General features: G+C 41.9%; 1 protein-coding gene across 2 annotated transcripts in view; it reads left to right on the top strand.

Annotated features, from left to right (window-relative positions):
• The first annotated feature begins 7,372 nt into the window (after positions 1-7,372).
• TP53BP1 (tumor protein p53 binding protein 1) overlaps positions 7,373-14,615 on the top strand; it is a 67,974-nt gene continuing 60,731 nt past the window's right edge. For both annotated transcript variants that reach the window (XM_080931254.1, XM_080931253.1), the window contains exons 1-4: positions 7,373-7,496; positions 8,056-8,240; positions 8,465-8,555; positions 8,781-8,865. In XM_080931254.1, the coding sequence (XP_080787380.1) occupies positions 7,490-7,496; positions 8,056-8,240; positions 8,465-8,555; positions 8,781-8,865 (368 nt within the window). In that variant the 5' untranslated portion in view covers positions 7,373-7,489. The remainder of the gene's footprint in view (positions 7,497-8,055; positions 8,241-8,464; positions 8,556-8,780; positions 8,866-14,615) is intronic.

The following is a 14,615-nucleotide window of genomic DNA, read 5'->3' as shown; positions in this document are numbered from 1 at the left end:
TCCATATGAAGGTATAAGTATGTTTAGCATACTTGGAAGACACTCACTTTTCCCACAATGATGAGCATTTTCTGTGTGCTAGCAAATGGAACATACAAAGATTTTATTTTCTTTTCTTTTTTCTTTTTTCTTTTTTTTTTTTTTTTTTTTTTTTTTTTTTTTTTTTTTTTTAGAGCTTGAATTCTGGGAAAGGGTATCAGGTAATAGCCATCATATGTCAAAGGCATCAGTATGTCAAAAGGTTAAATGAGCACCAGGCCTGGTAGAGGCAGAGACAGAGGCAAGATGATCTCTGTGAGTTCAAGGCCAGCTTGGTCTACACAGAGAGTTCTGGGCCAGACAGAGCTATATACATTGAGACACTGTCTCAATCAAACAAACAGAAAAAATAATTAGAAAGCATAATTTTGTGGTAATTTATTATGTGGTAAATCTTACAAAACAAATGACATATTTTATTAGAGAAATAAACCCATTAGGAAATTAAAGGGGGGGCAGGTGAAATGGTTCTGTAGACAAAGGAACCTGTCTCCAGGCCTGATGACTTTTGTTTGATCTCTGGTGTCCACATACTGAATAGAGAGACTCCGGTGAGTTGTCCTCTGGCCTTTATACATGCACCATGATAGGTATAGGTTCTCACAGGATAATACATATAAATAAAGGCAATTAAGAATTTAAAAGACTGATTTAAGAAGGAAAGAAAACAGCGGGCTACAGTGTGGCTCAGTGGCACAGAACTTGCTAAGCCCTGGGTTTGATATTTATCCCCACCGGAAGAAAAAGAGACAACAAAGAGCACTCACAGGTTAAAAAGATAAGTAAATATCACACAATCCAGTGTTCATTTGGAATTAGGAAACAAATGTGAGGTGAAGAAAATCGAACACAGGCAGCTTTTTCTTGAGAAGCCTATATCTGGGCTGAGGAGTTGGCTCAGTGGTTAAGAGCACTTGTTGCTCTTGCAGATCACCTCAGTTCAATTCCCAGCACCTAATGGTGGCTCACAATTGTCTATAACTCTAGTTCTAGGACATCCAACATCCTCTTCTGACCTCAGCAAGCATCAGGCATGCTCATGGTGCACATACATATATGCAAGCAAAACACACATATAATATACTAAAAGGATATTGAGGGAGACACACACACACACACACACACACACACACACACAGAGAGAGAGAGAGAGAGACAGAGAGAGAGAGAGAGAGAGAGAGAGAGAGAGAGAGTCACATCCATGCTCTTGGGTATGCCTTATTTTTTTCCTAGGTTTTTCTCTTTATTAGTCCTGGTTTTTAATTCATTAAGTTACTCATTTAGTATTTTTGTGTGTGTATATTGCAAGCTGCATGTTGTAGAACTTGTCTGTGCTCAGAGGCCCGAGATTAACGCTGGCTGTCTTTCTCTGTCACTCTATCTGAGTTTTTCAAAACAGGGTCTCTCACTGAACCTGGAGCTTAATGATTTAGCTGGAATACCTGGCCAGCAGCTCCTACCTGGGTTCCCCTCAAGCCAGAAAGTGTTCTTAGCCACTGAGCTATTTCTCCAACTCCCAAAATGTCTGTTAATAAACTCCCACTCTCTCTCTCTCTCTCCCCCTCCCTCCCTCCCTCCCTCCCTCTTTCCCTCCCTCCCTCCCTCCCTCCCCATTTTAAAGTTGAACACTAAGCACTTGGTAAGATTAAGTCATTATTAGTCATCATTGGGTGTGTTATTGATGGCCTTATGTTTAAATGGTTCCTCTGTGTTTTACACACACATAACAATGTTTACAAATGAACTTATGTGACCTATGGAGTTTGCTTAGGAACAACCAGCTTGGGAGTAATAAGTGTGGGTATAGATTTAATGAGATGGGTATGTAGGGCTGAAGGTAGATCTCAGTGGTAGAATGCTTTGGCAAAGATCTGGATTTGATTTCCAGGACTTCAGAAGATATCTATTGGGCCTTTATTGATAGTTGTTGAAGTTGGGTTATAAATAATGAGTTACTTTAAAAATGTTCTATGAAAAATAATGGCTCTGGGGGCTCAGCGTGGCTCAGATCAATGCTCTTCTGGAGGACTGGAGTTGGGTTCCTAGCACCCATGTCAGTCTCACGACTGCCAGTAACTTCAGCTGCAGGGGATCTGATGCCCTCTTCTGGCCTTTTCAAGGGTGCACAAATGTAGCCCTCTTTCTCTCTCACACACATACACGTTAATAAAATAATGGGATCGGGAGGTAAAGTAAACAAACAATGAAGAAAAATGATAAAAACTTAATGAAGGGCCCCCAAATAATTAAATCTTTAGGGATTGGAGAGTTGGCTCATGGGTTAAAAGCATTTGTTGCTCTTGCAGAAGACCCAGGGTCTGTTCCCAACATCAACATGGTGGCTTACAACTCCTGTAAACTCTAGTTCTAGAAAATTTGATCTACTTGTTTGGCCTCCTAGACATATACATGCAGGCAAAACATTCATATTCACAAAATAAAATAGATACATCTTTTAAAAATTCCTTTTAAAAATGACTCTGAATATGATTTAGTAGCTCATGTCTATAATCTTTCTTTCTTTCTCTTGCTCTTTCTTTCTTTCCTATTTAATATTATGGAAACACTCTTGCTCTTTTTTTTTTTTTTTTAAGATTTATTTATTTCATGTTTATGAGCACACTGTAGCTGTCTTCAGACACACCAGAAGAGGGCATCAGCTCCTATTACAGATGGTTGTCAGTCACCATGTGGTTGCTGAGAATTGAACTTAGGACCTCTGGAAGAGCAGTCAGTGCTTTTAACTGCTGAGCTGTCTCTCCAGCCATCCCCCCCCCATCTCTTTCCCTCTTTCTCTCTTTCTCTCTTTCTTCCTGAGACAGGGCTTGTGTGTGTATGAGTAACAAGAACTGGCTGCCCTGAAACTTACTATTTACACTATCCTGTTAAATTCAGAAATTCACCTGCCTCTGCCTCCTGAGTGCTTAGATTAAAGGTGTGTGCCAACATTGCCTGGTTATGCCTGTAATCGTCACACTCTATATGTAGAGATAGGAGGGTAAAGTGTTCAAGGCCAGCCTTAGCAAAATAGTGACTTTGAGGATATTTCCATGAGACCCTGTTTTACACACACACACACACACACACACACACACCTCTAAATTGGCTGTAGAGACACACAACTATAATTCCAGAATTTAGGAGATCAAGACCGGCGGATCAACAAAAGTTTAGGGCCAGCTGAGGTTGCACAGTGAATTTCAACCCGACCAGGCTTTATATCAGGCTTCTTCTCAAAAACAAAAACAAAGCAACAAAAATCAGACAAAAATTTACAAAGCAAAACAGAAAAACAAAAACACAACAGCAACAATAACATAATAGCAGTCTTCCATCATTTAAAACAAAAGCATCTGGGTGCTGGAGAGAGGGTCTACATGGTGGGAGAGAACAGATTCCACAGCTAATGTAGACCACACTGTCCTCAAGCTTAGAGAGATCCTTCTGCCTCTGCCTACCAGGTACTGAGATGAAAGGTGTGTGCTACCATGCCTGGCTAATAACTTCTTAATTAAATTATTTTAAATTAAAATATCTTTTAAATTAAAAAGATTGACAGAGGGGTTGTGTAGTGGTAAGGCATGCTGCCTAGGGCTGAGTCTATTGTTGGGTCCTTATGCATTGATAGGATTTTCCTAGAGATAGTTTATTCCAGTTCATAAATGACCTCAGAAGCTTCCCTTTCCCATCTTGCCATCATTGTCACCATTTTATTGTCTTAACTTCTTTCCAAGGATGTGGTGTCGACAATGTCTCAGTTTCTCCTGCTTTCTTCACATTAGTCTAAATGTGAGCCTCTGGACCACTGGGAATACCTATAATCAACAATGGAGGGAAAATACATTCTGAAACCAAACAAAGGCTCCGCATTAACCATTGGGCAATTTGTCACTGCTAACCTCTTTAGCTATACAGACTGGGACCAAATGGGAACTCTTATGACCTCAGAGACCTTGCACGATTTACCCATCTATCTATCTATCTATCTATCTATCTATCTATCTATCTATCTATCATCTATCTATCATCTATCTATCTATCTATCTATCTATCTATCTATCTATCTATCTATCTATTTTCCATGTCCCTAAGCCTTGGTCTGCTCATCTGTATCTCTCGTATGATGCTATTAGGTGAGGTCATGTTGAGCAGCACAGCGTCTGCCACATGGTGAATACACAGTAATAGACACTCCTGATTCTAATACTGGCATGTGACTGGCCGCGCTTCTGTAGGTTCAAACACAACCGAAGACAGCTCAGGGTTAGAACCAACGATGGTTAGTTATAAATCAGCCTGGACTACTTTACTCTCAAAGCTGAAAGGGGATGTAGGATTATGTCCCTATTTATTAAATTAAGTACTTCTCAGATCCCTAGTGGAGTTCTCTGTCACCAAGGTCTAAAGCTATGCTTCCTATGGGCATCCATTTAGCACATCGAAAGGCTGGTCAGTATGGGTTAAACTGGCTAGGGTTCTTTTGTTTGGAGAAATCTGTGAGGAAACATGAGAAAAAAGACTCGACCAACTAAGTCACATCACATTTTGTCATTGTTGTTTGATTGGTTGAAATGTATTATTGAATTGTGGGACCCAGTGGGGTGATGCCAGCTTGATGAGATTCTCTGTAGGTTTTCTTAATATTAGAGACAACCTGAGAGCAAATGGCTTTAAACTTCAGAGGAAGGGATTTCGGTAGGTTAACCAAGAGAAATATTTTCTGACAACGAAACGTGTTAAACTTTAAAGGAAGATAACATAGGGTCTTCTGAAATTTTCTTTTCAGGGAAGGACTTTTGTGGGGTGAGTAGAGATGGAGCTGCAAATGGAGGTGCTGATGTTCCTTTGCAGGGGCTTTAAAGCTTGGGACCACCTAAGTACAAGTCAGTCAGAGCCCCAGGCTCGCCATTCCGCCTGTATTTTCTCATCTTCTGGGATAACGCAATGGCTAACTTAATCACCACTCTACCCAACAAGGAGTTCACAGTTTTTCTTCCCAGTATTTCTAATTTTTAAAAAGATTTATTTTATACATGTGAGTACACTGTAGCTGTCTTCATACACACCAGAATAGGGCATCAGATCTCATTACAGATGGCTGTGAGCCACCATGTGGTTGCTGGGAATTGAACTCAGGACCTCTAGAAGAGCAGTCAATGCTCTTAACCACTGAGCCATCTCCCCAGCCCCCCTTCCTGCTTTTCTAAAGTCTATTTTTAAAAAATCTCTTGATTTAGTTAGTAGTGGCTCAAGTTCATTTACTTAATCTTAATTTAATGTGCTATTCTTAGTTTTATGCGTTGAACTTTCTTTCTTTCTTTTTTTTTTAAAGATTTATTTATTTTATGCATATGAGTACACTGTAGCTGTCTTCAGACACACCAAAAGAGGGCAGCAGATCCCATTACAGATGGTTGTGAGCCACCATGTGGTTGCTGGGAACTGAACTCAGGACCTCTGGAAGAACAGTCAGTGCTCTTAACCGCTGAGCCATCTCTCCAGCCCCCGCGTTGAACTTTCTTTAAGAATTATTTTTATTTGGTTTGTATGGGCTTTTGCTTGCAAGTATGTATATGCTGTGCCCATCAAGGCCAGAAGAGAAGATGGGATTTCCTGGTCCTGCAGTTACAGAAGGTCGGGAGCCACTGTGTGGGTAGTAGGAATAGAACCTGGGTTCTCTAGACGAGCAAGCAGGGCTCTTAACTGCTGAGCATCTTTATGAGTTTTGACAAACACATTTTTTTTTAAAAACATCGAAGTAAACAGAAAGATCTGGGTACTTATGTCTCACTAAGGAAGGAGAACTGCAGCATCAAGTTGGAGGAGAATGACAACATGGTGGCCCTGAGGAGGCTTCTGTAGGAATTGGCATCAATCTGCCTTGTCTTTAGACCTAGTTGGTTTCCTCCCTCTCAGGCTAAGCAGACAGATAGACCTAGAGTTCTGCTACAGTTGATGTCGGCTTGAGGTGGAGTTTTTTTTTTTTTTTTTAAATTGCATTGATTTGATGTCTAGTACTCAGTAGAGAAACACAGGAGTCAATCATGAATAATTTTAGGATTAAGAAGTGAGATGTGTCTCTGTGATTTGGGTTATTTTTGTTCTACTTGTCAAACAATCTAGGACTGGAATTTTAGTTTTAACAATAACAGATCCTAAATTTTCAAGAACAGTTTCATTTAAGGCCGATCCTTTTGTTCCCACAAGTAATGAATATGAAGACAACATGCTTTGATTTTTGGGCTATGAAAATATGATCACTGTAATTTATAGCAGCAGAGAGAAGATTGGCTGGTAGGATGCTCCTCTCTAAGCTTAGCTTATTTCAAGCGCCAAACTGGGCATTTATAGAAGTTGAGAACCATGTATGGGCTGTGCCTAAATAATTCTGAGTCTGGAGTAGAGAAAACTACCTCCATTTTAATGCCTTCTATGTATATCCTTGGCATTGTGCTAGGTGCTTTCCCCACTGGCAGCTGCTTGGTTAGATGTCTAGCCCAGATCCACCGGCTATTTAAATTAAAATGACAATGAAGCCATGTATGTATCTTGGGCTCAGTTCATTAATAGTTGTCACAGCTGCCACACCCTTTATAAGACCCTGACACCATAATTAGAATAATTAAATCTCTGGGCCTGGATCCTTTAGGTCATTGAGTTAGTAGGGGTGACAGCTGTTCTCTTTGCTACTAGTTTGAGAATTACAATGCTCAATTCTCTTAATTCTTTCAACGGGAGGTGCAAAGCGTCTGGGGCTGCTGCAATCCCATATAAGGGCAGAGAGACACAAATAGGAAGCTTGAAAGGGAATAATAAGACAATATAAAACAACAACAAAACCAAAACTGCCAGACATAGTGTGAGAAAATGGAGGTCTTCAAATTTAGGCAGAGGTCTACTGAAGGGAACCTGATCGACACTGGCAAACCCCATAGAGTATTGTCTCTTCCGTTTCACCATCTCAGAAGTATTAGCTATCCTCAATTCTCCTCTTTGCCCTTTCTTTGAAAAGCCAGGAGACTCTCCTTCTTCACGGAAGTCAGTGAAGGGGCTGAAACCCTCAAGTGTGAATAGTCAGTACCCCCGACCTTCAGGCAGGGGTATTTATTTCATGCCCTCTTAATGTCCCTTTGGTTCAAGGATACTGTCATTCTTGCTGTATTAGGGGGAGGGCCTGCGACGTCCATGCTACCATGGAAACGCGCCGCCGTGTTCCTTTTCTTACGCGGGGGGCGGGCACTTTACCTCAGCCACCTATCATCCATAGCATTTCCTGAGTGGCAGACAACAGCAGCGAATGGGCGGCCCGATACTGCGTGACGTGACGGGAAAAGGGGGAGCTCGCGGCCAGTGGCGGCGGTGGCGACAGTGGCGACCTGGGGATCGACCTGGAGGGGCCTGGGCAGCGTGCAGAGACCTCTAGATCCAGCGCGAGGGATCTCCCGCCGGGATGCCAGGTAGTGCTGGGAGAGAAGTCGAGCAAGCCGGCCGCGGAGGCCAGGGTGGCGGACTAGAAGGGCTGGCCGCCCGGAGGGGGCGGGGTGGCAAGCATGGCGGCGGTGACGGGGACGGGGTTGGAGGGCCGGGGAGGGGGTGGGGAGGCAGCCACCGCGGTGGTCCTGAGGCCGCGTGAGGGCCGTGGGCTTCCCGCCCGCCGGGGTTGCATAGAGGTCTTCCCGGGGCTCAGTGGCGTGAGAACGCGGGGAGAGTTGTGTGGGGGATGGAAAGGGGCGGGGAGAAGAGGTGAGGAAGGAAGGGTGTCTGAGGGAAGGTGAGGAGAAAGGAGGGAGGGAGGGATCGAAGGATCCAGAGGCTCAGTGGTAAATTACGGCGAACCAAGGGCTGGGGAGGTAGCCGAGAAAGTACTACTAGCAATTGCAAAGGTGCTACTCTGAGGAGTCCTAGAATGGTCCCTTTCTCGTTCTCACACTTCCGCCCATTTATTTAGTCTCAGATTGTGTGAGGAAGGCTCAGTAGGGTTACTCTCTGAACTGATCTTTTGTTATTCCATTCCAGGGGAGCAGATGGACCCTACTGGAAGTCAATTGGATTCAGATTTCTCTCAGCAAGACACTCCTTGCCTGATAATAGAAGATTCTCAGCCTGAAAGCCAGGTTCTGGAGGAAGATGCGGGTTCTCACTTCAGCGTGCTGTCTCGACACCTTCCCAATCTGCAGATGCACAAAGAGAACCCCGTGTTGGTGAGTGAGTGTTGCTCTGTTCGAAAATGGTTGAACGGAGTCGAGTTCTCATTTTTTCCGCCCCCTAAACTAAGCTAACCCAGAAAACTAATGTATTTAGTTGATCATTATCTTTTGGATAAAGTTGGTGGCAAAAAATCAAATCAGCGTGTTCTCACACACAGAAAAGTACCTTTTGTACTACATTGTGTACTGTGAGGATCTTATGTACTGGTATTTTCTAGGATATTGTGTCAAATCCGGAACAAACTGCTGCAGAACAAGGAGACAGTAATAGCTTGTTCAATGAACATCCGAAGGAAAACAAAGCTTCAGGTGAGCAGTTTAAGACTTGGATCTCCTTTGTGGTGTTTAAGGGCCCCGTTGGGGTGGAAGGATTTAAATATACAGTTGAGATTATGTGTAAGGAAGCCTAGTTTGTCATCTAGTGTACAGTAAGCCTTTGGAAACCCATGATTAGTTTGGTGTTGCCTACATTTCTGAATTTGTATTAAAATTTGGTGGCACATGCTAACATCCCACGACTGCTGTCTTTTTCAGACCCCGTGGAGTCTTCTCATTTGGGTACGAGTGGGTCCATAAGTCAGGTCATAGAGCGGTTACCTCAGCCAAACAGGACAAGCAGGTAAACTGCTGTTTCAACCAAAGGAATATATTTCAATTTATCATTCAATTAAATCTTATCTTGTTTCTGCTGACTCATCCCAAAGATAAGGAGATTAATCTTGTTTTGTGAATTAGGGAGTGGGATTTGGGGATTATATAGGTAGTATTGTTTTAGAACTTAAGAGCTGGGATCTCTTTTGTGAAGTAACACTTTGTGTAACTACAACTTCAAATTGCAATGTATCTCCCAAAGAGTTTTCAAGTTTTACTGTGTTGCATGCATACAGGCATATCACTATGGTGGGTGGCGTCCTCTGTGTCAGGCCCGATACTGACTTCTGACATAATCCTTTTTAATTTTGTCCTTAAGCAGTTGTGCAGTGAAGTCATTGTCCATAGTGGGGACACTGATGGGCAGGGAAGTTAAAGGACTTGTTTGACTGTGTTAAGGGAGAGCCATTCCTTTTCGTTATTACTACTCTGTTTCTCAGGCTTCTGCCCAGTTCTTCTAAGGCCAAAGAACACAGACAACCTTAGTAGTCTTGCGGAGGTAGGCAGAGGGAGAGGTAGTTAAGACAGAGAGGGATGTTAGCCTGACATGTTTGCAATTGTTGCTTTACTTTAAAGTCTGTTTTATATTGTATTTGCACGTAGTTTTTCCCTCAAGAGGAAATGGATGCTTTTAAACAGTCTGCAAACTGTGGGCTCATCTTGGCCATTGGATAACTTTCATTAGGCTCGTATTGTTCAAATATACTTGAAGGAGTTTGAATTTGAAAATGGGAGCCTGGTTTGTTCTTGTACAACTTTAATTCCAGTGCTACTGGGACAGGAGTGGATAGATCTGTGTGAATGCAAGACCATCCTGGTCAAAAAGTAGAGTTCCAGACCAGCCAGGGTTATGTAGCGAGGACTTCCCCTTACTCTCAATAAATAAATACATAAATAAATAAGTAAGTAAATTTCTTGTAATTTGCATTTCTGGCTTTTGGGATTGCTAGTCCTTAATGTCTGCATTTTGCCGTAATCCGTGGAACTCACTATTACAGGGGGACACCTCCGCCAGGCATTCCTGGCCATTTGTCACGTGGCTTGTCCCTGTACGCAGCTGCTTCACTTATGTGACTGTGCTGTCTGTCTCATTCTGTAGTCCATGCTGTTCTGGAACTCTGTGTTGTGCAGTCTGACCTCTAGTAGTGGTGATCCTCCTGTCTCAGGCCTCAGTTGCTGAGATGACGGGTGAGCCCTCACTCCTGGTACCACTTACCTGTTTGTTATCTTTCTTTGCTTTGGTTTATAATGTCTTTGAGCAGCGGTACCTGGTGCAGATGTGCTTTTCTGGCTTGTGGGACAAGAACTGGACATACTTGGTTGTAAACCCAATAGTACTGCTGGCCATGCTCCATGCTGCTTTTCTGTTTTGAAATCAGTGTGTTGCTCTTGCTCTTTGTGTAAATACAGATTTTATGGTCACGTTCAATAGATGTGCCATGACATGTACTTGAGGGCTTTGTTATCATGGGGCTTGTAACTTAATAGGGGGAGACCCAGTCTTTACCTCAGTCCTAAGTTGCAATTATGATCATTACAAAAAGAAAATATATAAGTAAACCAGTTGGGAGTAAAGAAATACTTCTTTGATGAATGTAGTCTAAATAATAAATGCAAAAATGTGTTAGTCACAGTTAAGGGGTTGAGAAGCTGCTGAGCCTTTTGAGAGGAAGATCTTTCCAGAGAGTAAATTTCATATGCAAAGGCCACAAAGCTGAAATTTAAGGCTGATTCCAAAAGAATGGAAGTTTTTCAGAACACAAACACACACACATACATACACATAGCATACATGTATACACATAGCACACATACATACATAGCACATATACATCATGCACATGGAATCTTATTTTGAACAGCACATATTTTGAAATAAAAACTCTACTTGGGAAAACTTTTCTGTGTCATAATCCCCCCCACCAAAAACAAACAAACAAACAAAAAGACAAACTTGTTTTACTCAGTGTTCTGATGATATAAATAGATGTCCCTAAACAGGGAATGTCCTATAATATAGAGTGGAAGGAATGTAGATTTTTAAATTTTTAAAACTGTGTTTTGTGAATGATGGGCAGATACACCCATGTACTGTGAAGGGACAGGACAGCTCCCAGGAGTCAGTTCTTCTACCATGTGGATTTTGGGATTCAAACTCAGATCAACAGGCTTGGTGGCAAGTGTCTTTACTGACTAAGTCATCTTCCTGGCTCCAAATAGTGTCATGTTTAAAGATTCATTTTTATGTACTTTTTGAGATTTTGTTTATTTTCATTTTATATGTAATGGGAATTTGCCTATATGTTTATGTCTGTGCACAACATGTAGTGAGTGCCTTATGAGGCCAGGAGAAGGTGTTGGATACTCTGGAACCTGAGTTACAGATGGTTGCTAGCTGCCACATGGGTGCAAGGAATTGACCCCAGTCCTCTGGAAGAACAGCCAGTGCTCTTGACTGTGGGGCCATCTCTGTAGTCTAACATTTATTTTCATATTTCATTTAGAGCTTTTGTATCTTAGGCAAGCTGTCTACTTCTGAGCTATATTTATAGCCCCCATGAAACATATTTAAATTAGGATAATTGTACACTCACACACTATTGTAAGAAATATTGCAGAGCTCATTGTGATAGTACATGTCTGTAAATTTAGCAATTGGGAGATGGAGGCAAGGGGACCAGTTTGGAGTTTGAGGCCAACTTGGACTACATATGAGTTCAAGAAAAATCTAGCATACATAGTGAATCTATCTCAACAAACAAAACTAAAAATAAACACAAAGAATACAAGGAGAAATTGAGTATACTTTGATCATGTATGTTATGGTAACTTCTTACAAAACTGTACTATTACAGCCAGGATGCCGATTCACAGCATTCTCTTAGATTCTCTTATATTGTGGCTGCGTATTGTCTGTCTAGTTTATCACTTGTGTGGATTGTATGTCTGCCACTACAGTCAAGAGACTGAACAGTTGTGATGCACAGGGATGTCTGATATTCTTTCTAAAGTCAAACCTCCCTTCATGGCTGTACCCGAACCCTTAGCAATCATTAACCTATTTTAATTTAGCAAATTTATTTCAAAATATCATATAAATATGCAAGTAATGTGGATTTTTTTTCTATTAGCCTAATTCCTGGGAAGCCCATCAAAGTGTTTCTGTATATGTGAGAGTTCAGAGTATGTCAGTTATGCCATTATTCATAGGTTGAAGCATATCTTTTCTTTTTTTCTTTTTAAATAAGATTTTTAAAGATTTTATTTATTTTATGTATATGAGTACACTGTTGCTGTCCTCAGACACACTAGAAGAGGGCATCTGATCCCCTAATAGATGGTTGTGAGCCACCATGTGGTTGCTGGGATTTGAACTCAGGACCTTTGGAAGAGCAGTCAGTGCTCTTAACTACTGAGCCATCTCTAGCCCATATCTTTTCTTTTTAAGTTTTTGAGTATTATAAATAAAACTTATAATAAATACTTGTACAAATTATTATTATTGTTATTGTTGTTATTATTTATGTCTTTGTGTATATGTGTAGGTGTGCATGTGGCAGTCAGAGAGGACAACTTGATTTTCTTCTACTGTGTGGGTCCTGGGGACTGAATGAGGTTGACAGACTTAATGTGTGTGTATAAAGATATGTGTGTATCTACACAAAGGTTAGGAAGACTGCTCAGCAGGCAAAGGCACTACCTTTTCTTTCTTTAGAGTGACAACTCACTGTGTAGCTCTGGCTGGCATGGAACTGGCTATGTAGGCCAGGCTAGTCTTCCATTCCCAGATCTGCCTGTTTTGATTAAGGTGTGGCTGCCATGCTTGGCACTCTGTAAATTGTCTATGTGAATTCAGCTTTCATTTCTTTAATAATGCCCAGGTTTTTGTTTGGCTATGTGGTAGTTGCATTAGGTTTGTGAACAAACTCAGAGTGTTCAAGAGCATGTATGGTACCCAGTGATGTGTAAGTGTCCTAACTTCTGGACTCACCAGCTGCTAATGTCACTGCTGTTGTCATTTGGGGTGCTCAGGGCTGAACTGACGGTTTTAGTCGTGCTAAGCAGTGTTGTATGACTAGGGCATACCATCAGCCCCTGAACTATTTATTTATTATAGGTAAGTACACTGGAGCTGTCTCCAGACACACCTGAAGAGGGCATCAGATTGCATTACAGATGATTGTGAGATTTGAATTCAGGACCTCTGGAAGAGCAGTCAGTGCAGTGCTCTTAACCAGTGAGCCATCTCTCCAGCCCCTCTTCACTATTTATAAACTACAATATATACATATTAAAAATATGTTTTGAAAGTGTCTTACATATTCCAGGTCAACCTCAACCCTTCATCTTGCTGTGCAGCTGAGGATGACCTTAAATTTTTGATGCTCCTGCCTCTACCTCTCAATCACTGGAAATGCAGGCATGTATCACTTGCCTCGTTTATGTGGTACTGAGGGTGGAGTCCTTAGCCTTATGCACTCTAGGCAAGCACTTTCCCAACTGAGCCAGCCCTGATAAGTGTATGGTCGTATCTCATGTGGTTTCAAATTTTATTTTCCTAATGCAAATGAGGTTGAACTTTTTATGTGCTTCTTTGCCATTTGCTGTCCTCTTCAGGGCAAATATCTGTTTATGTCTTTTGCCCATTTTTAAATTGAATGACTTATTTTCACTTGTTCCCCCACACATTCTAGCAGTTGAACTTGAGGCTTTGTTCATGGCACAGTTCTTTCCTACTAAACTATGTCCCTAGACCTATTTTTTTTGGGGGGGGGGGTGGGAGTAGAGGAATGGGGGAGGGTTGTCTGTGTAACAGGTTAGGGTGTCTGTGTATTCCTGGCTTTCCTGGAATGTTCTGTAGGCCAGTCTGGTCTCAAACTCATGGAGATCTGTCTGCCTGTGTGTCTGGAGTTCTGGGACTAAAGGCACGTGCTACCACTCTCTGGTCCCTATTGTGTCTAGAGAGTGCTTTGTAAATTCTGGATGTAGTCCTTTGTACTGTGTTGGTTTGGTTTGTAAATATTCTCACTGTGTAGCTTGTCTTTTCTTTCCTTTGTAAGGTTTTTCACAGAGCAAATTTTATGTTTTTATGACATTTTAAAAGTATTTTAATAGGATAACATGATTAGTTTATTTTAGAAAGTTCAGGGTAGAAGTGGATGAGGAGTCAGTACGATTCTGAGATCTGAAAATAGGATTTGAAGATGGAATATGTGTGGAGCATTAGCAGGAAGGTGGAAATGACAATTCTGGTCTTGTTTGAGCAGCTAGAGTGGAGTGGTTGTTGAGGTGGAGAAGACTGAAGGAGAGACAGTTGCACTGTAGATGGGTGGAGACCCATCAGAAGTGGAGTCTTGGATAGTGCTGTAGTTAAAACTTTGGGAGCCAGGAGTGGTGGTGCACATCCATGACTCCAGTGCTCTGGAGGCTAAGGCAGTAGGACCATGTTGAGTTCAAGTCAGCCTCAGTTACACACTGGGTCATGCAGATTGAGACTTTCTTGTTTCTTTGGGTTTTCCTGTGTAACCCTGGCTGTCCTGGAACTCTTTCTGTAGACCAGGCTGGCTACCAAGCCAGGCTCAGGATATTTTCTTAATTAGTGGTCCATTGTGAGTAGGGCCACCCCTGGGCTGGTGTTCCTGGGTCCTATAAAAAAGGAGGCTGAGAAAGCCATGGGGAACAAGCCAGTAAGCAGCACTTATGGCCTCTGTATCAGCT

The sequence above is a fragment of the Micromys minutus genome (assembly GCF_963924665.1).
Source record: "Micromys minutus genome assembly, chromosome: 17".
Taxonomy (NCBI): Eukaryota; Metazoa; Chordata; class Mammalia; order Rodentia; family Muridae; genus Micromys; species Micromys minutus.
This window is presented reverse-complemented; position numbering and strand designations above follow the sequence as displayed.